At 43.1% G+C, this 25,901-nt stretch overlaps 2 protein-coding genes across 2 annotated transcripts in view; both read right to left on the reverse strand.

Annotated features, from left to right (window-relative positions):
* SRP72 (signal recognition particle 72) overlaps positions 1–9,800 on the reverse strand; it is a 48,300-nt gene extending 38,500 nt beyond the window's left edge. The window contains exons 1-5 of the mRNA XM_077814824.1: positions 9,647–9,800; positions 5,686–5,806; positions 3,820–3,943; positions 2,804–2,947; positions 417–528 (exon numbers count right to left, since the gene is read on the reverse strand). Of these exons, the coding sequence (XP_077670950.1) occupies positions 417–528; positions 2,804–2,947; positions 3,820–3,943; positions 5,686–5,806; positions 9,647–9,752 (607 nt within the window). The 5' untranslated portion in view covers positions 9,753–9,800. The remainder of the gene's footprint in view (positions 1–416; positions 529–2,803; positions 2,948–3,819; positions 3,944–5,685; positions 5,807–9,646) is intronic.
* Positions 9,801–15,088: 5,288 nt separating this feature from the next.
* On the reverse strand, positions 15,089–23,836 carry LEPROTL1 (leptin receptor overlapping transcript like 1). The gene is made up of 4 exons (XM_077814825.1): positions 23,728–23,836; positions 20,571–20,649; positions 18,610–18,796; positions 15,089–17,547 (listed from the first exon to the last, which is right to left on the reverse strand). The coding sequence occupies exons 1-4, from the start codon at positions 23,741–23,743 to the stop codon at positions 17,431–17,433; spliced, it is 399 nt and encodes a 132-aa protein (XP_077670951.1). The 5' UTR covers positions 23,744–23,836; the 3' UTR covers positions 15,089–17,430.
* Between the last annotated feature and the right edge of the window lie 2,065 nt (positions 23,837–25,901).

The raw sequence follows: 25,901 nt of genomic DNA on the forward strand, positions 1-25,901 counted from the left end.
ATTATAAGCAGATACCAAATTGCATTTGAGAATTAAACACCAATTGGGAGAGAAGACTGAGATGTTATATACAGTTTACTATTGTAAAATGACAGCAAAACAATAAACTATGCATAGCTGGAAAGCAAGCTGAGATCTACAGATTGAAATACTATGGACTACATGGGAATTGTAGATAAGAAAACAGTTTGATCTACAAGAGTTAAAAATTACTGATATAATAAAATTTATTTAAGGAATGTTAAGTGCTACTATGTCCCAACCAGTCTTGGCAAACAAGCTATGGAAACTGTAATAGAAGAACCCTAGGGTTGTCCAATCCCATTTTCAATCCGGAATCAAATCCTTGTTCTCTCTTTAAATGTGTTTACAAAGAATGAGTGACAGAGAGATCTATAACCCTCCTGTGTTTTTACCTTCTGCTTTCTGTAGGTTTTTCATTGCCTCATTCAGTCTGCCTTGACCAATCAATGCACATGCAGCATTATAACACAGCTCATAGGTAGCTTCTTGGAGGCCCAGATCTTCCTGACATGGAGTGAAAGGATTGGGTTAAATGCTTGAAAGAAATTAAATACAGCCTAATTTTGGATTAGAAACAGATTTGTTTAAAGCCACTTTTATAGGATTACTACAGACACAAATCATAGCTTTTAGCAAACATGCCAACTTCTTAGATTAATATACAACAGAAGATTCATTATGAAATCCACATGCGAAGGTGATCTTGAGAGGATATGTGCTGTCTAAAAAGCCACGACATGAATGGTCTTCCCTTTACGCTGCAGGACAAAGCCAAGGGGGAATCTGCAATGGAGCTATCCAACTCCTAGCTGTAGAGCAGTCCTGTTCTTAGGAATTAGAGAAAATCAGATTAGACCTCAGGGGAGCTGTCCAGGCTGTTTAAGCACAGAGAGAATTGGCAGAAACTGTAGCCCTGGAGAATTTCAAAGACAAGCTGCAGACTTAAATATTTAAAAACTTATTTAATGTGCCTAACTATTGAGCTTTACACTTGCAATGGCTCTTCCCAGTCACTAGTGCAGATTAGCAATGTTCTACTGGATTTAAGTAGGCTTTGCAGGACCAGGGGCTTACATCCATTCACATTCAGTGGAATCTTGCTGGTTTGCACGGTCTTGGAGACCCACTGTAAATTACCAGATTGCACAAATGTGGTAATATGTGCCAATAGCAAAAGGCACTTTTGTTAACTGTAGTTTACATTAAATTATACTTCACGACGTGCTGGGGTATCCAATAGAAAAGAGACACTGGTAAGCAAGGTGACAGATGACTCATTAGCAATAAATGTCCACATTCCCAAACTAGAAACCTGAAGTACGTCATGCACTCATGCATTAAGGGACACTGACTGCATGGATAAACCACAAGAGTGACCTCTGACACTTCCAGAGGTCACTCTGGATGTGCTCCTGTTGGATAGGAGGCCTCCAGTTTGGAGAAACCACCATCACCCTCACTTGATGATGCGTTGGAGAGGTTTTAGTTGGGGGCTGAAGGTGACGGCTAGTGGCGTTCTGTTATTTTCTTTGTTGGGCCTGTCCTGTAGTAGGTGACTTCTGGGTACTCTTCTGGCTCTGTCAATCTGTTTCTTCACTTCAGCAGGTGGCCCAACTAAAACCTCTCCAACACATCATCAAGGATCTACAACCTATCCTGAAGGACGACCCATCGCTCTCACAAATCTTGGCAGACAGGCCAGTCCTTGCCTACAGACAGCCCCCGAAACAAAAGCAAATACTCACCAGCAACCACACAACAGAACCACTAACCCAGGAACCTATCCTTGCAACAAAGCCCGTTGCCAACTGTATCCACATATCTATTCAGGGGACACCACCATAGGGCCTAATCACATCAGCCACACTATCAGAGGCTTGTTCACCTGCACATCTACCAATGTGATATATGCCATCATGTGCCAACAATGCCCCTCTGACACGTACATTGGTCAAACTGGACAGTCTCTACGTAAAAGAATGGACACAAATCAGACGTCAAGAATTATAACATCCATAAACCAGTCTGAGAACACTTCAAATCTCTCTGATTACTCAATTTCTGATCTAAAAGTGGCTATTCTTCAACAAAAAAACTTCAAAAACAGACTCCAGCGAGAGACTGCTGAATTGGAATTAATTTGCAAACTGGATACAATTAACTTAGTCTTGAATAGAGACTGGGAGTGGATGGGTCATTACACAAAGTAAAACTATTTCCCTTTGATTATTTCCCCCCCCCTCCCCCACTGTTCCTCAGACATTCTTGTTAACTGCTGGAAATGGCCCACCTTGATTATCACTACAAAAGGTTTTCTCCCCCGCCCCCACCGCTCTCCCGCTGGCAATAGCTCATCTTAAGTGATCACTCTCCTTACAGTGTGCATGATAAACACCCATTTTTTCATGTTCTGTGTGTATATAAATCTCCTCACTGTATTTTCCACTGAATGCATCTGATGAAGTGAGCTGTAGCTCACAAAAGCTTATGCTCTAATAAATTTGTTAGTCTCTAAGGTGCCACAAGTACTCCTTTTCTTTTTGCGAATACAGACTAACACGGCTGCTACTCTGAAACCTGTCATTTTCTGTGTGTATTAGCTGAGTTCTCCTATTTTCAGTTAATGATTTGGGTTCTCGAATGTCCTCTTCCTGCCTCTACCATCTATGAGCCATGCAATTCACCTTCAGAAGTGTCCTAACACGGGCAAGGTTCAGCAGAGAGAGGGTGGAAGGAGGAACAATCTCTCCCACATGTGCGTGCATACACACAAACTCACTGGCTCCACTTTCTCCCATGTGCTCTGTGCTGCAACCACTGCAGAAAGGTTGGTTTTCCTTTCTTCTTCGTAGTCGTCTTGGGAGTTCCGGATGAGATCCCGATACACAGCTAAGCAGTCATCATAGCGCTCCAGCCTGTACAACTGAAAACAGAGACATTGCCCTGCACATCGGCATCCACAACTAGAGACACCCGAACAAGTGCTGTAAAGTCTAATTCAGAATTTACTTGAGAAAATAGAGTCCATTATGGTCTCTGCCAGCCTCCTCACAGCAGGCTTTAGCTCTCTAGGGAGCAAATTAAATGACCATCTTTCAAGCACTGTTTACAGCAAAACAACTGTTTCTTCCACATGTTTGGATTATTCTAATCAACTATGGAAACAAAAGGAGGAGGAAAAGCCTTTTCTCTTCCTCTTTTCAATCCTGATGCTCCAAGGTAGTCCATCCTTGTGTTGCTTCACACACAGCGGCTCCTGATGTCAGAGCTATATGCATGAAGCATGGTGCAGGACTAGATCCTAAACCAAGCGCTCACAGAGTGAGAAGTAAAGCACCCGCCTCAGGACCGCCCACTTCCCTGGCTGATGGAAATCAAGCAAATCACTTCATTCTAGCCCTGGGGAGAAGGAAGGTGGCCAACTGTATGGCTGCACAGGCACATTTTGGTTCAGTGGCGTCCAGCAAACTACCCTGCTTTCCGGAACAGAGGAATGTGATTTATTAGGAGCTGAAATGGATGGAAGTGGGGGAAGATTAGTGAGCCAACAAGTGAAAGGGTGGTGCTATCTGACAGTTTGGGAGACCCTGGCTAACTAGAAGAGAGGGTAAAATCCTAGGCCACACTGAAGTCAGTGGGAGTTTTGTCACTGATTTCACTGGGGTTTTCGCCCAGAACATAACCATTTATTGAATCACACCTGAGGGGGAGAAAAGTTTCTCTCTGACTTTTTCCACCTTCACAAAGCAGAGGGCTCATGAATGAAAGACACAGAGTTTCCAAAGCAGTAATTACCACTTGTCCATGCAGCTCCTTCAGTTTGTCTGTCTGCTGGCTGGCACTCTGAATGGTCTTCAGGGCATTTTCAATTCTGTTCAACCTGTACTCACAGTACGCCTTCTCAAAGGTGATAGAGTCACTGCGAAAACAAGGCAGAGACGGATGGCAGGCGCATCACCACAGCGCTCATTCTACAACATCTGCCTCCTAGGAGAGCCATGAACCCTTATTTGAGCATCCATAACTACTCTTATAAGCCTACCGTGTTGCTAGAGACAGAACAGCATGTGTCAGCACAAGGGTATTGAATTATTTCTCTACTGAGGAGGCATTTCAGAGGACGCTACCATGGAGATCCTGGACTTTAATCTCTTACCTTGCAGCCGAAATTTGGCCTCCGGGACTTCTCTTCTACCTTTTCCTATGTCTTTGTTTACAGCAAACAACTGTACCACAACCACCAATTCCTTCCGAGCACTACCTGTAAGGCTATCTACGTCTCATGCAATCCACTACCATTACACCTGACAGGTAATTTCCCATGAGGTTCTACCAGTCCTCACAAGTACATACACACACACACACACACACATTTTTACACAGGCTGAATGAAAGTTGCTTTGCTATTTAAGTTACGAGTGTTCAAAGAGGCAAGCAATTAAGGCTAAAGTCTAGATTGATTTTTTTTACATTCACATTAGTGGTTATAAATAAGGAATATGAGAAAATACTTTTAGAGTCTACTCTTGTACTACAACAATAATCAGTCCTACATCCTTTCCCTCCATGCATACTTCTTGCTTTCCCATAGGGAAGTGATTCTGACAGTACATACATTAGTGTTGCTAATAGTGAGTTCTTACACAGCAGTTTTCATCTTAAGCCACTGCACAGACACTAGGCCACAAACAGCCCTGTGAGGCAGGAAGGTAGATACGTAACATTTATCACTGCAGTTTCACAGATGGGAAAACGGAGATAAGGAGGGGAATGGGCCCCAGTCTTGGGAACGCTTTTGCATATTCTGAACTTTATTCACCTGAGCAGTTCCACTGTCTTCCACAGGAGTGCTTATGAGAGTAAGGGCACGTCTACACTACAATCTTAAGTCGACCTATGTTAGATCAACTTACAGCCACCACAGTAATTACCACGCTGGCTGATGTCCACACTACCCCCCTTCTGTCAGTGCTGTGCATCCTCACCATGAGCACTTCCACTGGCCTGGGCTCTCAGTTCCACACCACTCCGCACTGGAAGCCCAGCTGCCCCCGCAAGGCTTCTCGCCTGCATGCTCCCAGTCAGGAGTGGGGGGCAAGTCGCCCGGGGCTTCTCACCTCTGGCAGGTAAATCCGCACCCGGAGTCTGGTCAGCTGCCGTGTTCCCGCTGGGGAACTGGGACCCCGGGGGGCAGCAGGGCTCCCAGAGAGGAACGGGGAGCTCAGGTGACAGCCCGGCTTGGAGCAGAGACCTGGTAGCAGCCCAATGGGTGAGCCAGGAGCCAGCTTTCTTGTCAATTTCACAGCTGCACTGGATGACAGCCAACAGCAGATATAAGTGTCTACACAGATACTACGTCACCGTAACTACACCAACATAAGGTCTACACCTCTTGTGGAGATGGAGTTCTGTCAGTGTAGTAGGGCACTTACACTGGAGGGAGCAAGGCTGTGGTGCGTATACTGACATAGTTAGGTTGACATAAGCTGCCTTACATTGACCTAACTGTGTAGTATAGACCAAGCCTAAAGTTAAGCATGTGAAACACTGAAAACATCAGCAACAGCCATTGCCAACCAGCACCACCCTTCTACCTAGATTAATAGCTTCCTGGGGCTTGTGTTTTTTTCATTTGCAGGAGCCTCTGGGGCTACCACTCACCTGGTTAACACTTTGGTGTGGGTGTGGATTACACTGAGGGCTTCCTTGAAGCTTCCATTCTGAATGAGACACACCACTTTGCAGTGAAGGGCAGTCACATCATCCTTGTTGATCTGCAACACTTGGGGAAGCAAAGAGAGTTATCACAATCTCTAACTCCTTTCCTACTTCCCATTAAAATCAGAGTTCATCAAATTAAAATCCAGACAATGTCTCAGACCTTGTCTAGACTAGAAAGTTGAACTGCTTTTAACAATCCCAGTGACATAGAAGTGGCCAAAAACCCCTGGAGTGGATCAGGTATAGTGGTATAAAAGTGATTATACTGGTATAGCTCATTCTGGTTTAGGCAGCAAAAGCTATACCAGTATAAAATACCTTTTACTGGTAAAACTGCCTCCACAGTAGGGTTTATACCAGTATTACAGGTATAAATAAATAAATAAATAAATTACAGAATTAATCGCCAATTATACTGGTAGAATTCTTTTTTAGGGTAGACCAAGCCTTGATGTCAGCTAAGTGTGAAAGTGACGGGAGGGCTAGATAGCACCAGGGTTACTGCACTCGCATGTCACTTTGCAGATCAGAGGTCAAAGCCTGACTAGCAGGTTCTTAAGAACTGGGCATCATCAATTCTGCAATCCCTACTCAGGAACAAAAGGGCAAGCACACTGAGAAAAAGCAAAGCAAGTCCAGGTCGACAAGAGGATTAATTTCAGGACCCAGAGGCTTGCTACCAGGGAAAGATGATAGGGAAAAATTTGGAACACGGTTTGTATTTTTGCCACACGACATTAATTGTTGACAGTTCGACTATGGAAAAAAAAACAGATCCACTCCTTCCCCCAAAAACATGTCAAAGAGAAAAGTACCTGCTCTTTCCCTATACCACCCTCAGACTACACCACTTTAGATACCAGACTAGCAGTCATATGACAACACCTTTCAACCCTGATTGTCCAAACTCCAGTTAGCCATAGGTCAGCTGCTTCCAAAGCTGCATACACAAACCAAGGCTCCTTCCTCCACACCGAAATCTCGCAGGGCTGAAGCTCCCTGGGTGCCACCCAACGCTCCCAAACTCTGATTTCACAAAGCTTACGGGTGCCTCTACAAAACTGACAAAACTCAGAATTCTAATACATCTATGGAGACAGAGCAAGGTGAACTTAACCCCTAGAAAATATCTCTTCAGAAACTGTATCTAGGCCGCCGAGTTAAACATAACCAAACTGAATCCCAAACACTATCTAACGACAGCCCCTGATGCAGGACTAGGGCCTAAATATGCACCCTTCCTCTCTTGCTTCTCCTTCCATCAGTATTCTCCCTTTTCCTCTCTCTTACCAAGGGTAGCCCGATTGCAAACTAATGGATTTATGAAGCCACATCATACTTTAGCAATGGAACTGTTCACATAATATTACTACTCAATAAAATATAGTCTGCATCTTGCTACTGTACTGTAGATGCTTTTCTTTATTATTTGTATTACTGTAGAGACTATAAACCAGGGCCCCACTGTGTACTGTAGAAACGCAATAGAGACAATCCCTCCCTGGAAGACCTTACAATCTAAGGGTATGTCTTCACTACCCACCGGATCAGGGGGCAGCAATCGATCCAGCGGGGATCAATTTATCGCGTCTAGTCTAGACGCGATAAAGAGAGCCCTGAGCGCTCTCCCATTGACTCCTGTACTCCAGCGCTGCGAGAGGCGCCGGCAGAGTCGACGGGGGAGCAGCAGCAGTTGACTCACCACGGTGGAGAAACCACAGTAAGTCGATCTAAGTACGTCGACTTCAGCTACGTTATTCACGTAGCTGAAGTTGCGTAACTTAGATCGATCACCCCACCCCCCCAGTGTAGACCAGGGCTAAGTGTAATGTTACAAAAAGAAGTGGCTAAATGAAAAGATGAGGGGAGCACTAGGAAAGAATAAAACAAAACCAGCCAGCATGAAAAGCAGTGATCACAGAAAACCAGCTGCCTGACCACCAGCATTACCCTACAGGACATACTGGCGCCCTAATCCTGAAATCAGATCCATGCAGACAGGCTTCTGAGAACATGAAATGCCTAACTGAGGTTGATAAGCCGCTGCCCACACAGACCCAACTGCAGAATCAGGATCCTGGGAGCTGAGAACACAAATATCCATAGATGGAGGCGTTCTCAATACATTAAGATGTGATGTAATGAAAGTCCCTTGAGATGGTTTTCAAACTGTGGGGGGCCTGGAGGAACATTTGGGTGAACGTGCGGTGACGCCAGGCAGCTTGGGCTTCAGCCCGGTGGAGCTCAGAGAGGGAGCACCACCTCCACCCCCGACTCACCTCTTTTTGTCTGGGCTGGGGAGGGGGGGCCAGGGGTACACAATTGAAAATTGTAACTCAAAGGGGTGTGGGGGGTCCAGCTCAAAAAGTTTGAAAACCACTGAACATAAGAACGGCCATACTGGGTCAGACCAAAGGTCCATCAAGCCCAGTATCCTGTCCTCTGACAGTGGCCAATGGCAGGTGCCCAAAAGGGAATGAACAGAACAGGTTATCATCAAGTGATCCATGCCCTGTCACCCAATCCCAGCTTCTGGCAAACAGAGGCTAGGGACACCATTCCTGTCCATCCTGGCTAATAGCCATTGATGGACCTATCTTCCATGAAACTATCTAACTCCCTTTTGAACCCTGTTACAGTATTGGCTTTCACAACACGCTCTGGCAAGACGTTCCAGAGGTTGACAGTGCATTGTGTGAAAAGATACTTCCTTGTGTTTGTTTTAAACCTGCTACCTATTAATTTCATTTGGTGGTTCCTTGTTCTTGTATTATGAGAAGGAGTAAATGACACTTCCTTATTTACTTTCTCTATACCACTCATGATTTTATAGACCTCTATGATATCCCCCCTTAGTCGCCTCTTTTCCAAGCTGAAAAGTCCCAGTTTTATCAATCTCTCCTCATACGGAAGTCGTTCCATACCCCTAATCATTTTGGTTGCCCTTTTCTGAATCTTTTCCAACTCCAATATATCTTTTTTGAGATGGGGCGACCACATCTGCACGCAGTATTCACAGTGAGGGCGTACCATGGATTTATACAGACAATATCATATTGCCTGTGTCTTACTATCTATCCCTTTCTTGACAATTCCCAACATTCTGTTCACTTTTTTGACTGCCACTGTACATTGAGCGGATGATTTCAGAGAACTATCCACAATGACTCCAAGATCTCTTTCTTGAGTGGTAACAGCTACTCTGGACCCCATCATTGTATACGTATAGTTAGGATTATGTTTTCCAACATGCATTACTTTGCATTTATCAACATTAAATTTCATCTGCCATTTTGTTGCCCAGTCACCCAGTTTTGTATAAGAGATCCTTTTGTAGCTCTTCGCAGTCTGCCTGGGAAGAATAGTTTTGTATTATCTGCAAATAGTTTATAAGTGAGGTGAAACTTGGGGGTTCATAAGACCCGTGGGCCTGCTGAAAGGGGCACAGCCTGGAAAAGTTGAGATCCGCTGCTCCAGCCCATCAAGGCGCAGCCGGCGCTGCCCCGGGACAGCCCGAGCCCAGCGTGTTTGTGACACGTCGGCATATGGCACCGGCCTGCACAGCGGGCTGCAGAGAGCGCTGCACCGGGCCCGGCGGGGGGACAGTCCCGGGGCCCGGCAGCGCTGCCCGCCCCCAAGTACCAGGGATCTCCCAGGGCCCGGGGAGAAGGGGCAGGTCCCGGGCCCGGAACGGCCAGGCGTGGCAGCTGGGCCGGCACCCCGGAACCGGTACCAGCCCGGCGCTGGACGCGGGGAGTCTCGCCGCGGCCCGGAACCCCCACGCTCCGGCCCGGGCGCGGCTCGGACCGGCCCACCCAGGCTGGCGGGGACGCGCGGACCGGCCCCTCCGCACCGCGCGCTGGGGGGAGGAGGGGGTGCTGCGCGCGCGCGCGGGACTCACACTTGTTGACGGACTTGAGCGCGCGGCCGAAGTCTCCGTTCTGGCCGCTGCGATTCACCTCGCTCCACAGCGCGGCCGCCGTCCCCGCGCCGCCCGCGGCCGCCATCTTGGGAACGGGGAGAGAGGGGGCGCGGCTCGTCACCTTTCCCCCGGAAGCGGACGCGTGCCCGCCGGGGGCCGGGGCGCGCGTCGCCGTCGGCCCGGCGCTGTACGGGGTCGGGGCCAGCTAGAGCCCCAGGTGGGGCCAGCGCCGGTAGCCAGGCCCGGGAGCGCTGCTGGGGAAAGCGAGCCCAGCCGCCTGCAGAAACCGGGGCGCGGCGGCGCAGCGCTCAGCAGTCCCGGTCCCCGCCCAGCCCGCAGCGCCCGCTGGCCCTCGGGCACCGTGACGCGTGGCTTGGTGGGAAGTGGCTGCGGCCGCTCGCCCTCGGGCCCCTGCCGCAGAGAGCTCGTGTAACGGGAGGGGGCTCTCCGCCTTCTCCGGCCAGGCCAGGCCGGCGTTTAGCGCACGCGGTGCAGGACTCCTTCAGGCCCACTCTGACCCCCTGGAATAAGACTTACTTCAAGGGAGCGCTACAGGCATTTGACCGGTGCTGGACTCCGGGGCCCCGAGGAGAAAAAACTTAGAAGCTTGTCGAAGTGAAAATAGAAAACACAATCTGAACCACCCCGTTTGTCACTAACTTATTCCAAGCGGATCGAGGCTTAGCAACACAGTACTTTCCCAGTTTGTTACCTGGGATAGCGGGCCCTTAACCACGCTGTTTCAGACAAGGTACTTAGGGCAGAACGAAAAAAGAAAAGGAGGACTTGTGGCACCTTAGAGGCTAACCAATTTATTTGAGCATAAGCTTTGGAGAGCTACAGCTCACTTCATCGGATGCAACTTAAGGCAGAATGAAAGCCTTTCCCATCTGTTCTCTGCTTGCAGCGGCCCCTTCTGACTGTAAAGTCTGTAACTTGGAGAGAATATTTTAAAAATCTTAAAATGCGTTTGATTTCAATGTTTGCACTGCATCACTTTTTAGTTAAGACTAGCTACTTTTGTGGCCATAGTTCTCTCAAAATTTGGCAAAACGTTTGTGCCATACATTTCCTCAGCAAACTTCTGCAGTATTTTACACATTTGGGATTATCTTGAGGCAGCTCTTATTCCAGCTTCAGTTTGGGTTCGTATATCTTAGACTCAAGCTTTAAGGCCTAAAGGGACTATTACGATTTTTTTAGTCTGACCTGTATATCACAGGCCACAGAACCTCACCCACCCATTCCTGTAATAGGCCAATAATCTCTGGATGAATTATTAAAGTCCTCAAATCTTGATTTAAAACTTCAAGTTACAGAGAATCCACCATTTACTATAGTTCAAACAAGTGACCCATGCTGCACACTACAGAGGAAGGCAAAACAAAACAGGGTTTCTGCCGACCTGACCTGGAAGAAAATTCCTTCCCAACCCCAAATATGGCAGTCTGTTAGACCCACCAGCCAGACACCTGGGAAAAAATTCTGTGATAGCTCAGAGCTCTCCCCCTCTCATGTCCCATCTCTGGCCTTTGGAGAGATTTGCTAACAGTCACACAAAAGGGGCACATTGCTATCATAGGCAACATCAAACCATCCTGTCAAGGTTCCTTCCCCACTCTGAACTCTAGGGTACAGATGTGGGGACCTGCATGAAAAAGCCCCTGAGCTTATTTTTACCAGCTTAGGTTAAAACTTCCCCAAGGTACAAACTATTTTACCTTTTGCCCCTGGACTTTATTGCTGCCACCACCAAGCGTCTAACAAAATATAACTAGGAAAGAGCCTGCTTGGAAATGTCTTTCCCCCCAAAATCCCTCCGAGCCCTACACCCCCTTTCCTGGGGAAGGCTTGATAAAAATCCTCACCAATTTGCAGAGGTGAACACAGACCCAAACCCTTGGATCTTAAGAACAAGGAAAAAACAATCAGGTTCTTAAAAGAAGAATTTTAATTGAAGAAAAAGTAAAAGAATCACCTTTGTAAAATCAGGATGGTGAATACCTTACAGGGTAATCAGATTCAAAACATAGAGAATCCCTCTAGGCAAAACCTTAAGTTACAAAAAGACACAAAAACAGGAATATCCATTCCATTCAGCACAACTTATTTTATCAGCCATTTAAACAAAACAGAATCTAACACATATCTAACTAGATTGCTTATTAACCCTTTACAGGAGTTCTGATCTGCATTCCTGCTCTTGTCCCAGCAAAAGAAACAGACAGACAGACCCCTTTGGCCCCCCGCTCCCAGCTTTGAAAGTATCTTGTCTCCTCATTGGTCATTTTGGTCAGGTGCCAACGAGGTTATCTTTAGCTTCTTAATCCTTTACAGGTGAAAGGGTTTTTTCCTCTGGCCAGGAGGGATTTAAAGGTGGTTAGCCTTCCCTTTATGACACATCCCCTGCATAAAAACTTAACTTGTTTCAAGATTGAGCTTGTTAAGTTTTTGCTCCCACTGCTCCTCTTGGAAGGCTGTTCCAGAACTTCACTCCTGTGCTGAGAATAGCCAAACTATACAATGACCATGAAGTACAGCTTGCTGTTGTTACAGGATTTGATTTTAACAGTATCTTTGGCGCAAACAGCCTTTCCTTGTTTAACTTACAGCTTAGCAACAGTGCCCAGGAACAAGATCCACGAAAACTAAAATGATAATAGAACAAGTACATGTAACACTTCCATAGTAAATTGGTAGATTAACGTTGCCACTGACTTAATTTTATAAATAAATGGACAATGTGGGAGAGATTACATTTAGAGGTTTTAGACTTGATCATTTGTTGCACACAGTAGACAAATTTGAGGGAACACTACATGCTAAACATTTTTCCTATACTTTTTCCAGTAATGATAACACTCTACTCATTGAAGGAGTAATTTGTAATAGGCAACAGACTCAGAAGCTTCATTTTATGTTGACATTGTTAACACTTCACTTTCTTTCCAGTCTCTGGTATGTAAACCCATTGTACCACTATTTTTGTATAAACATTTAAATCTCAGTGGTTTCTTGAGGCCAGGTGATTGCATAAAGTTCAAGTCTGTAGTATCCATCCTTTTGCAAATGCAACCTAAATTTTTTTTTTTTTTAAATACAATAGGCAGCCTTATTCTTTAAACTATCCATCCACAAGGACTTTTTGGCCTTTTCCACTCATAACATAGTGCAAGTTCAGAGTTCATGCGTGTGACATTCTATACCTTGGGGGAGCATACTGTAGCCCCCATATTCCTCATTTTCATATAATTGTGATCTTACAAATAAAGCATGCTTTGTAAGGTATCAGGGGAAAGGTCATGATCTGCTGGAAGTCACTTCTCTATCCATAGATGTGTATCGTTAACTCATATATGAGAAAAGAATTGTGTTGTATGGTGCTCACTAAAACATGCTGTAAGTTAGGGGAATCAGCCAAATATTAGCTCCACAGAGGCAACAGCAAGGAAGGTAACCAACACCCAGGTGGGGTATCAAACAACCATCAACAGCCATTGTCCAACAAGGGAGCTGCAATGACTCACCTGCATGGGGCCACACCAGGGGAATTGCTCAACCTTGCTTGGAGAGACAATGCTCACGCAACTCTGGACAGGGGTGGGGACGGGACAAAGCCAATAGGGAAGAAAGGACATGATAAAAGGAAGAGACATTTGCCATGCTCTTCCTCTCTTCCACCTACATCTACAGACACCACACCAAGCAACTGAAGCGCTGATCAAAGGGGTGAGCCTGGCTGAAGAGCAACCAGCCAGCCTGTGGTGAGAAGCATCTAAGATTGTAAAGACATTGAAAGTGTTAGAGCAGCTTAGAATGTGTTTTGCTTTTATTTCATTTGATCAAATCTGACTTGTTATGCTTTGACTTATAATCACTTAAAATCTATCAGAGTTAATAAGTTTGTTTATTCTACCTGAAGCAGTGCATTTGGTTTGAAACATGTCAGAGGCTTCCTTTGGGATAACAAGCCTGGTACATATCAATTTCTTTGTTCAGTTGACAAACTCAAACTTGCAGTGTCCAGCAGGCATAACTGGACATTGCAAGATGGAGGTTCCTAGGGTTGTGTCTGAGACCGGAGATATTGGCTAGTGTCATTCGCTTGCAAGTAGCTGGGAGCAGCTTCCATGCCAGAGGCTGTGCATGAACAGCCCAAGAGTGGAGATTCTCACAGCAGAGCAAGGTAAGGCTGGCTCCCAGAGACAAGGATTGGAGTGACCTAGCAGATCACCAGTCCAGATAACACCCGGGGGGAACGTCACAACAAGTATTTTAGATTTTAGTAAAGAGTAACTTATCCTAGTCAAATTCCATTTGCCATTGTGCTAATTAATGTCCATTGATATGTTTAGACCTAAAGTATCCCTAATCCTTATTTGCTAATTTAATAGTCTCAACTCAGTTGTGTCCAACAAACTATATTAACACTTCCCCCAGTACTGGTCCCAAGAGATCTCATTTACCCCAGAAAAGCAGCTCTTCATTGTTACGGTCATAAGTTCTTCCCTCACCCACCGCAGGACTCTGACTCACTTGTTTCCTCACTTATGAGTGATGGTTAGAAAATTAAAGTTTCAACCATTAGAAACCATCTATTATAATTTTCCTCAGATTTCACACGTTAGAAATACATGTTTTTTGCTTTTCAGAAACTGGTTTGACCCCATCAAGTTATCAGTTTTTCCCCCCCTAGAAAAAAGGAAAGGGCTCATCCAACAGTTTCCATTGATTTCTTTTGTTAGAAACAGGCACTTTCCAATTTTCAGAAGTTTGCTGATAAGCGTATTTCACACCACTCTTTATAAATGAGTATTCTTATACCTCGTGTGTACTGAGGCAATAAATGTAGCAGAAGCTCAACATACCAGAGTTTTGACTGACAACATATTACTGTGGAATATTTAAGTTTAAATTGTGCTAGCTTGGGCGAATCCACTGGTTACAACTAATAAAATACTGTATGGTTTAGCATACTGTTATATATAATTTAAGAATTTCAGAAGTCCCCATATTGTGACATCTATTGGCAATGTAAGCATATACAATTAAGTTAGAGAGGTAGTATCTGATATTACACATCTTACAAATGAAATTCAAGAAAATGGGAGAGAGACTTGGAAAAGTGTCTAAACATTTTAAATTATCTTTTATGGCTTTTTTGGAGTTTGTTGGGACATCATTGTGTACTGATGAATATATAATCTTAAACCTCCACAGTAAGCCTCAATAGCAGCCTCAGATTAATGAAGTACTGGTTCACAGAACTGCCTCAAGTAATTTTTGAAAACAAGCACATTTTTCCAACAGCAAGGACAACCCTATGAAAACAAGTTGAGGAAAGCAATCCATGTTTTAAAAACATCAGATTATACTATTTAACATAACAGTATATTTTAATTAAATACCCAGAACTCAAGCTGATATTTAAAATGTTTATTGTTTCATCATTAAAAGTTCTCTATAGAAGGATGGCAATGCTATTTCAGTGCATATTATATGGAAAAATCATACCTCTCAAGTGTCTAGCCTAGAAACCAGAGACAGCACTATGTCTAATTAGTGTGCAAGGTCAAGAACACAATGCTGTCAATGCAAATATACAGAAAAATACACAGCTATTAAATATAAAAAATTCTGTGGTCAAGTGGAAGAGTAACAGGGTATTACAATGACAACTAGGAAAGCAATGTGGGTATGGGAAAAACAAAACTCATTTCTTGGGCAATTGACTGGGACAGGTCAAAAAAATTCAAGAATCTGGGAGGAGCTGTCAAAGTCACAAGTGCTACCTTTTGTGTGAAGGCAAGTACTATCCTTAGCCACTGGTTTAGAAGATTTTCAAGAGCATGGACAAGTGCCACTGAAAGTCAATGAGACATGCTTCTAACTCACTCAAGCACTTTTGAAAATTTCCACCTTACTCAGCAGATTCTTCTGTTACATGTCTTTACAGGTGGCTGAAATGCTATCTGCTAAAGACTCACTTTCTGCAAACCTATGACTTTATTCTTCAGTTCCTTTATAGCTATGGAGAATATTGCTCAAAGCCACAACATTGTGTGGCTTTAGTAGACTGACAGGTAGCTGTACACACTAGACTAAGTATCTTGAACATACAATATCACATATATAACTATCAGACTTGAAATAGTCAGTTTTATAGTTAGTTTACATCCGTGTAAATAAAATAATCCCCTTTCAAACAAGACAAGATCCACTTACTCTGTGCTTTTTTATACTGAAGCACTGGTCATTAAGACCTAAGTAATCAATTTTTATCATGCCTGCACAGTTAGCTTTCTAATCTTCATTTTAAAAAAAGTTGAATAAAAATAGATTAAGAAGTATTTTTGGTCAGCTTTATTGATGCATCTAATACAATCAAGCCTGGCTAATCTGCATTAATCCACTGTCTACCACAATGAATGTCTAATAAATAGGATTTGCTTCAATTAAAAACAGACAACTGAGAGGTATGCAGAAAACTTGTCTTAAATATTGTAAATTACAGGTGATATAGCCTTATGGAACAAGAACTACAATTATTACAGATAACATTACTGTTAACAGATAATGCATGAACTGAAAGACTGACAGTCACTAGGAAATCATTTCAGTCAAAGACTTGCAAAAAAGTTGTGCTTTGACGGTACTGTATATTCATATAGCAATCAATTTTCTTACATAAGTTAAATACCTATGATTTAAGTGTTAGTCTACATTTGAAAAGCCATTTTACTCAATATATACTATGTATAAAATAAATTTAAAAAGGGAAGCGGGGAAAATATTTTGTATACGCTGCAAAAAACAAACAAACAAAAACACAAAAACACACATCAGTAGTTCCATAAATGAACATTTTACCTCCCTTTGGTAAAATGTGAAAAGTTGACATAAGACCAAAAACATACAATACTTATAAATAGAAACATTTCAACACAGATTTTTTGAAAAATGGAATTAAATGTCAGTTTTCTTTTCTCAACAATGCAATTTAAAATTTTGCATTTTATAGCATCAATAAACTTACAGATAAGAGATTTGCATGTCACACCCATACAAGAGTTGAGAACAAAAAGGGGGAAGTACTCCTTTAAGGGTGTTAAAAACATAGGAATCAGATCCCAGAAAATAATTACCTGCTTATTGGCAGAAGCCCCACCCCCAAGCCAGTGACATCAATACTTCAGTCATAGTGAGGTATGAACAGAAAAGTCTACAACTGGTACTCCCACCCATTATGCATACCCCCACCCCCATACACATTTGCATATTGACAATGCTGTCGTTTGGGCAGTACAATTGCTTACTTTGTCTCCTTTGTACATCATATTTTAGTCACCATGGTCAAGAGAAAGAAAAAAAAGATACATTTCATCTTTTAACTCAATATTACTGTTGCTCTTTTTAAAAAAAAAAACTTTCAATGAAACCATTTAAAAATTCTTGTTCCAGCATTTATATGTAGCATAAATACAAAAACAGAATGGAACCAACAATTACAATTTTTAAAGTGAGATACTAAACATATTTAGATAAAAGGAAGTGAACACAGTGTCTTTTTCCAAACAATAGAAACCTTGAAATCCATCAGCAAGTCAGTCAAGATAGTACACTTACAATAAACAAGGTGAAAAGGAGTATCTAAAATACACCCAAGGTTTGCTATGCTATTTCTCCTTATTGCCCTTTCTCTCATTTGTATGGATGGCCACTGAATGACAAGATGTCTATGACAGTTCTGTACTAAACTCCTTTCACCACTGCTGCCAGCTGAAGTCGTCATTGCTGCCAAAGACCAAGAAAAATCCTAGGATAGTAGCAAAGATGACAGTATTTCCTGTGAGGACGAGTGCACATGCTCCCCACAAAATCTGTGGATAAGGGAAATTTAGTTACATATACAGAGAAACAGACAGCAGAAGCAACCAAATGAGACAAAAACGAGTATGCAAAGTTACTGAACGTGGTCTGAAGTGTAACAAGTCACTGATGCAAGGACAAGTTTGTATATTATGATTTGAAATTAAACCACAAAGCCCAGGTACATGTTTTAACAATTTTCTCACAGTTGGTCCGGCACCAGAGCAGCTCCCCACACTGCTAGCAATGGAGGAAGTGCTAGAGTACAGGCACAGCTGCTTTTCACCACCATGTCATCTAGACCTGCTCCAAGCAGGGTTAGATAACACAGTAAAACACGTCTGCTCTCAACCTACCCTTGTGCTTCTTTGGTTGCTAGCCCGAGTACCAGACTTGCCTAAACAGAGAATTATAGATGCAGCCCTCTAAAAAAAAAGAAGTTATCTTGGTAACTAAGTGGGATTTTCAAAAGCCATATAAAGGAATTAGGTGTTCAGAATCCATTAAAAGTCAATAGAAGTTGGGCACCTGACTCCCTCAGGCACTTCTGAAAGCCACATTTCTGTTGGGAGGTTTCCCTCTAGGAAAGAGCTTAAACAACAACTTTATTTTCTGATTTTCTCAATGGAATTAAAGCAGACTAGATATTCTTTTAAAAGGTGTAAGTGAAAGAATACAAAGCAGTACAGAGTGTTTTGAGGGACTGAAGAGAATTATACATGGATTAGAATGAGGGCCACTCATTTTTTCATCATTCTCTGACATCCTATATTTTTGTTTACTGAACCTAACAAAAAGAAGAAAGAGAAATAGCTGACTACCAAGGAACTATCATTTGTGTAATAGTTGGAAAGGGTCTCCAAATTATTTGGAACATTTCTAGTTTTGTTTCTGGGGGTAAGTTTTTATATTGCTGTTGTGTTATATATATTTTCATCTACTCAGGTACACTCTAAACATCTTAGTTTAAGTTATATTAAAATGTATCAGCAAAACTTTAAGCTTAGAGAGAGTATTACACAACATAGAATCATTTAGCAAAGAACATGTTCCCATATGGAAATATTACCAACCAGTTGTGCTCTGGCAAATACTATAGGTAGTCCAAATGCTGAGACAACAATGCCTGTTGTAAGAAATATTGCTAGTTCCTTGCAAGCATTACTTGTAGCATCTGTTTCATCTACTAATCTTCTTGCTATGCAGTATGGAATAGGAGAAAGGATGTAAAAAAACAGAACAAACAGTGGCCAGTATTGGCTGGGGAAAAGAAAAAAAAGAGACAAGAGTTAATATTCCCATTTCTCCACAGTAAAATACTTTATTGTTGCTTTTCCTGATATAAGATTATACTTTTATCCTACCACCCAGGAAACAGGAAAGTTTAAAAAGCCCCTACCACAGTGATTGCTGTACAAAGCACATTAAGAACTAGTCACTTGCCCCATTTGCCCCTCTTTTAATCGATTTCCTATTCAGGCAAAACTTTACGAATGGGGCATTCCAACATGAACTGACAGACATATTGGCTCCAGTTCATTTATGTGGGAAGTGAATTCCATAACCAAGATAGGCCCACTGATGAAAATGTTCTGGCAATAGCCCCAGATGTTCAAGCCTGGGGCTGATTCAGCTGACCTCAATGACAGTGGAGGAAAACAGGTTGAGAGGGAGTTCTCAGAAGGTTATAGAGAAAGATCTCAATCTGCTCCTCCCTTCGCTTCATGAACTTGTACTGAAACATTTAAAACAAAAAACAAATCCAGCTATCATTACTAAAAATAATCAAGTGCCAAGATCTTTTAACATTTTAAATATCCAAGTGCAACAATGCCATTATGTAATCCATACATCCATACCATTTGGCAATAATGGTTTATTTTATTAACACTTAAACCGATATAGTTTCTTAAGCACACAATAAAGGGAAAGACATATCCATCCATGTTTTTCTGGGAGCCTCACTGCATCATTTAAGAGAACCAGATATGATCAACTCCACTCTGAATATTTTACCAACCAAGCCAAGCTTTATAGGACTTAAAAGCTGCCCATAAAAAAAATTATCTGTGGAAGGAGACAATTGTTCTCCACAGACATTTATAAAAAAAAAGCAAAGCAATGGAATGAATGCCTCCATAATATTTTTAAGAACTTGGAAAATTAATACTTTGGCAGATATTTTAAGTTTAGCGTTCACTCAGTAAGAAGGGGTCATACAAAGTATATTTAGCACTACACCTGACATTTATTACACAGAAAGCAGGGAAAAGGACGCTACAGACCAAAACACAGACCCATGAGGACAACTTATCCCACAACAACAGTGCAAGATGTCATCCTACCTAGCAAGAGGTGTTTAGTATATTTTTTTCATTCTACCATAAGTTGAAAGAGCAGGACAATTTATCAAACAGACCTGGTATACAGAAGAAACGAGAAGGGCCTTCCCTTGGGCTAGATGGTCTACAAGCTTGTCTATCAGTGAATCGAGAGAGACAAGGTAGGTGAGGTAATATCTTTTATTGGACCAACTGTTGTTGGCGAGAGAGACCAAGAAGTTGGTCCAACAAAAGATATTACCTTTCCCTCCTTATCTCTCGAATATTCTGGGACCAACTCAGCTACAACACTGAATGTATCAACTATCCAACAGAGCTTGTTGGACAAAGTGGCCATTACACTGGCAATACATTTCTATTTCCCATTTCAATACATGCTAAAACCCTTGTCAATCGCAAGTACACAGAGGTTATAGGATAAAAGGAGTATTTGAGAAATATTTTTCTGATGCTTTCCTTAATGGTTTGTATTTAAGACTATCCTATTAATATTAGTTGATTTCCCTCTTCTGACCAGATAGCTGCAAACTAGTTCACAGGTGATCTTTGTTTTTTCCAACATTTTCAATCCATAATCAAAAAACTGCCTATAGGAACAGGCGAGTGTGCAGCAAAAGGATTTTCAGTACACTGGATCTGGAGGACAGACTATTCAGTAGTGAAAGGGCAAGAAGTCAAACTGTATACATTACCTATTGTACTGTGGAAGAGCACATCCAAGCATTAGGAACATTAGTCCAATTGCTCCTCCAAAGGACAAACTAATCAAAGCTGTAAGGAAAACAAATCAAGAACAGGATGGTCAGTTTGCTGGACCACATGGAACACTACTACACAATCTGAAAGCATTAACAATTTTTTTGGCTGTTGGCAAAGCTGAACAATATCTACACAAGTCAAGGGTGTCATTGCGATAACAGCCTCCTCCTGCTGCATTAACAGACTTTCAAAGTCAAGGTGGAGGAGGGAATATCTTTTATTGGACCAACTTTTGTTGGGGAGAAAAACAAGCTTTTGAGCTTACAGAGTATCCTATAATATCCAAGTCAATTTTACTTTTATAAACGTTTAAAACAGATCAATGGATGCTATTGCAGTAGATTGGGGTGAGCTGATCTCATTCCTCCCCAGCATTTGCTTGACAGAATACGCTGTAATTAAGGTTGCAAAACAGATTCAATAATAATCCTGTTTTTCACTTGCTCAAAAACTCCTTGGGGCTAGACAGAAGATTAATTTTTTTGCATGTTTGAAGGAAATCTATTCAACTACTTGAATTGTGAAAAACAAATGTGTCACACTAATAATGCAAATGGGCTGAACTTTGAAATGAGCCACAAATCATGCTTATTGAATGGAATATCCCATAATCAAGCTTGCAAAAAATACAACTGGACATATTTCTAAATTACTTGTATTCACTTAGCACAATAAGATTTTAGCAAAGAAGCCCAGCCTCCTTTGTATAAACTCACTGCCTTATACTTATTCATTGTTTAGTATCATAGGTCAGAGATTGATAATTGTTCACAAGGCTATGTTCTGAAACCTTCTCTTATGTGATTTTTTTTTTAAAAAGTTATTCTGAAGTTATATTTGACTAAATTAGTGTCAAGTCACATGCAACATATACCTCAATTTTATTTCATGCTCTGAGATGTCCACGTTTATATAAAAATAAAGTATGGTAATTGCATCCACTAGAAATCTTTTTTTTTTTTTTTTTAATCAGAAAATAGAAGCTATTCCCATTGACTGATGTGAAAGTGTAATTGTTTTAAATCCTCATTTTACATCCTATCAAACAATGTCCTCTTAAAACTGCTCAGTTATTTACCAATGAAAATGTTAACTTGATATACAGCCAAATTAAATTTTACAGCTACTATGCTTTTCAGAATTAAATCTTTTAAAGTGCTACCATTTGTGTATTAAGTAGGATTCATTCAAATCTACTGAAACTCAAGTTCCCAGATTCTTTTCACTGATTCCAAGCCATTAGAGCATTATAAGCAAACATTTTATTTCTCATTTGTTTCATATTTAATTTAAGGAGATGTTTATTGGTATTACAGTAAAAGGTTCTGTACATTTGTATTTAACACTACACAAAAATGTAACTTTGGTTACAGGAACATTTATATTAAGCTTTAAAAGAAAGTCTATTTTAGATGAAGTTTTGAATGTAATTTAAAATGAGGCTTTCACCTCTTTGTTTGCTACATATTTTCACCTGTTAATACTTAAAGAACAAAGATGATGCAAGTGGGACTGTCATATCCACCTTGGGACTTTCTGAACCACAAGAGAGGTTGAGTCCCTTCAGGTAACTTCATGGGGTTACTTCATTTATTAATCCTATTCTGAGGAAAATGTGATTTAACTTTGGCAGTATGATTAAGCTAGCAATGAGAATGAATAGAGGTTTCTCCTGAAGCTATGTGGTATATACATACCCATTTCCCAGTATAGATTCAGACAATAAAATTGAAGTGAACAGAGTTTTTGGAATTGTAAAGTATTGTAAAGTAATTGTAAAGTATTTTCCTTTCATATTTTTTAAAATGGATTATTCGGTTTGTTTATGGATTCCAAAGCCCACTGGAGCTAACAAAAACTCTGACCTCAAAGGACTCTGAATCAGGCCCTTCATTAATTTGACAGCATTTTGCCCATAGTACATTGTACTGTTTACCCCGTACACTCAGTCGGTTTCTTCTATGTATTTTCTCTTAAAATGACCCACATAAAATTATACAGCAAAAATCAGTGAGATCTCAGAAGCAGAGCTAGTACCTGAGGCTACTTCTAGCTTATTTCAAATTTTAAACAATCAAAGGAATTATTAATATAGAAATATGTTAAATTTCATGTTAAACCTGTTTCCCATTAAGTTATTGTGCTTTTGGTTCCATGTGTTCATTTTTATCTGAAAACATTTTGAGGCAAATGACAGATTTTCAAGAAACTGAAGTCTTACCAATTCTTAACCAGCCAGCTGGCTTCATTGTAAATCTGTCTTTAAATAACATCCTAAGATCAGAATTATTTAACTTCACAGATTCATAAAGGTATTCCCCAAGAGATTTCAGTCCATTTAAAGTTAGGATTTGTTTTATGAAAAATGTTACTGGAGATTCTAGTTGTATAGATACAATACAAATGAAGATTAGAGTAAATCTAGGATTTGAGGAGTCAGCTTGCCAGTAGCCAGAAGATGGCTTTCACTGGAAGAGCGAGGGAAAGCAAAAGTAATATTTCTTGCAGAATTTACTGGTTGTGGGTGTTTAAAATTTGACCTTCCACCCTCCTGTCTGCAAAGGCGCCCCCACGAACGAGAGCCAAGGGTAAACCAACCAAGTGCTGCAGGCCTAAGGCTTTGTTTTCACGTGGAAACAGCTACCTTGCGGTCAAACCCAAGGGGGGACAAGGTACGGGTGTGTTTGCTAGCCCCCGGCGGTGGGTACTGGGTTGGTCTGGATCAGCCACACGGAGGAAGAGACCACTCGGGCCTCCGGACCGAGTCTCCCCCGCAGAGAGCGCTCACCCCGAGAACCGCTCAGCGCGGCGCCCGGTCTCTCGCGGCTGCTCACGGCGCTGGGGGCGCAAGGCAGCTCTGACAGCCGTTTCCGCGCACCCACGGCCCAGCCACTGCTCCCCGCCAGGGTGGAGGGCCCGACCCGAGGCTGCGGGAGACCGGCCCCGCACCGGCGAGCGAAGGCGCTGCCCCGGCGGCTCCCCCTCTACCTCGGGGTACGGGGTGTAGCTGGGACCTTGGGTCTCGGGTCACCCATCCGCCTCCGCTCCCTCCCAACGCCGAGCGCCAACAACCGCTCCTGCCCCCGGCACCTTTGATCCCGGCCATAGTGCTGCCGCCGCTCCCCTCTGCGCACAGCCGCCCGCCGGCGCAGAGCAGGCCCGACCCCACCCCCGGAAGTGCGTATGAGGCGAGACAACACTTCCGGTAAGAACTGCGCAGCCGCCAACGCAGGAGCTCGGCCCCCCCACCCCGTTTTGTGACTGGGGCGGCTGTGAAGCCCTGCGCGAGGGGCCTGTCGGGGAAGGGAGGTGGCTGCTTAAAGGGCCAGTGTCGCAGCGGGGAATCCTTACAGGGCCAGGGACAACATGTTACTCAGCCTCCCTAGACCAGCAAAATGAAGCGCCCAAGTCACACCCCTTCCCGCCTGGCCCAGGACCACTCCCTGCTGGGCACAGATGCCAGCTGTGCCTCAGTTCTTACCTCAGAAATGTTGCAACCCCCCTGATATTATCATTAGTCGCACAACGTTTGGTGCTTTCCTTAAAGCCCCAGCTCCTGGAGCCCTGTGATTATGGGAGACTCTCCTCTGTAAAACAAGTTCGTTTCTAGCCCTTGTGGTTGGCTGACACTGTGAGCCAGTCAGAACAGGATGCTGAAAACAAATCAAAACATCCCCACTGTTGTTATTTTGTTATTTTTCAGACAAATTTCATTTGGGTCTGAGTCATGATTTTTGAATGCTTGAGGTGGCAATTCTGCAGCTGACAGAGTGCCTGCTCTTCCCTCCAGCGTGAACAATTTTAGATGTTGCTGGATGTGTAAGGTAATTGCCCATCCCTTTCAAAGGAGCCACACAAAATATGTAATTGCACACTGAATGCAGAGCAAAAGAACTTGGAAGGAACAGCTGGTACAAAGCAAAAAAGGCCCTCCATGACCAACATGCTTTTTGAACATGTGTATATTCCAAATCTGTGTCTAGCTCAAGTCCTCAATAAGCAAAACCAATTTACTACGTTTTGCCAAAAACATTTAAGGCTCAGTCCTTCAAGAGGAGGATTGGGTATGGTCTACATTTAAGTTTAATGCAGCAGTTCTCAACTGGGGGTCCAGAGCCCCATGGAGGACTGCAAGCAGGTTTCAGTGGGTCTGGCAAGCAGGGCTGGCATTGGACTCTATGGGGCCCAGCGCAGAAAGCCCAAACCTGAGCCCCGCCATGGGGGGGATGAAGCCAAAGCCCAAGCAACTTAGCTTTACGGGGTACCCTGTGGTGTAGGGCCGTGGTCAATTGCCCTGCTTGGCTGCTTGCTGCCCCTTAATGCCAGCCTGGACTTTTCTATGCAGAAAAACTGTTTTTGTGGCACAGGTGGGCCAGGGAGTTTTTATAGCATGCTGGGGGGAGAAAGGGGCTCAGAAAGAAAAAGGTGGAGAACCTCTGGCTTACTGCATTAGGCACTATATGACCCACAGAAAGTTTACAATATTGAAAAAGTTTATTAACACAAATGAGAGCTATAGTGCATAAATTGGGTCTATAGATTCAGTTGTTAAGACCAGAAGGGATTAAACTGACCTCTTATCTAGTGAATAACACAAGCCACAAAATTTTAACTAATGTGTCCTTTAGCAAGCCCAATAACTTTTGATTGAACAAAAGCATAACTCTTTAGGTATGTCTAGGCTCCAAACAAAGCGTGTTCTTAACTCAGGATTGCTAAATTGGGTTAAAACAGCAGAGAAGACTCAACTATTCGGAATTTAACTTGGGTTAGCAGCTCATGTTCAACCCAGGCTGTGTGGCAGGTTTGGCCTTGGGTGCTAGCCCTTGTCTTCCTGCTGTTGTAAGTAACCCAGGTTTTAACCCACACCGTGTAACCAGCTGAGACTGTGACTAAGCCAAGACTCCACTTAGGAGGCCTGGCTGAAAAGACACAGGCTGGGCTCTGGGCACTGCAGCCCTTACATTAAAACGTATGCCCAGGAGGAAGCATGTGTTTTGACCAGCAGGGCTGGAATTAGAGGCCTGTGTGCTGTGGAGGGGCCCCCTGGTCTGAGGGGGCCCCAGGAGCTGTGGGGATTCACTCAACCCCAGGAAAGGTGCCCTCCATGGAGTGTAATAACCTTCCACTCCTTCAGCCCCACCTGCACCCAATGTTGCTCTTTGCTAACAAAACAACCTGAGGACACAAAATCGCCTCCAGGCACCCTTAACTCTGCCTGTGCCATCCTGCAGCTCCAGCACTGCAGCAGGGCAGAGGCCCAG

The sequence above is a fragment of the Eretmochelys imbricata genome, chromosome 4 (genome assembly GCF_965152235.1).
Source record: "Eretmochelys imbricata isolate rEreImb1 chromosome 4, rEreImb1.hap1, whole genome shotgun sequence".
In the NCBI taxonomy this organism is placed as follows: domain Eukaryota; kingdom Metazoa; phylum Chordata; order Testudines; family Cheloniidae; genus Eretmochelys; species Eretmochelys imbricata.

Coding starts and splice junctions, on each gene's coding strand:
- LEPROTL1 (XM_077814825.1), bottom strand. Junction 18,797..20,570: donor GCTCTTCCACAGTACAATAG/GTAATGTATACA, acceptor TCTTTTCCCCAG/CCAATACTGGCCACTGTTTG. Junction 17,548..18,609: donor TATTTGCCAGAGCACAACTG/GTTGGTAATATT, acceptor CCTTATCCACAG/ATTTTGTGGGGAGCATGTGC.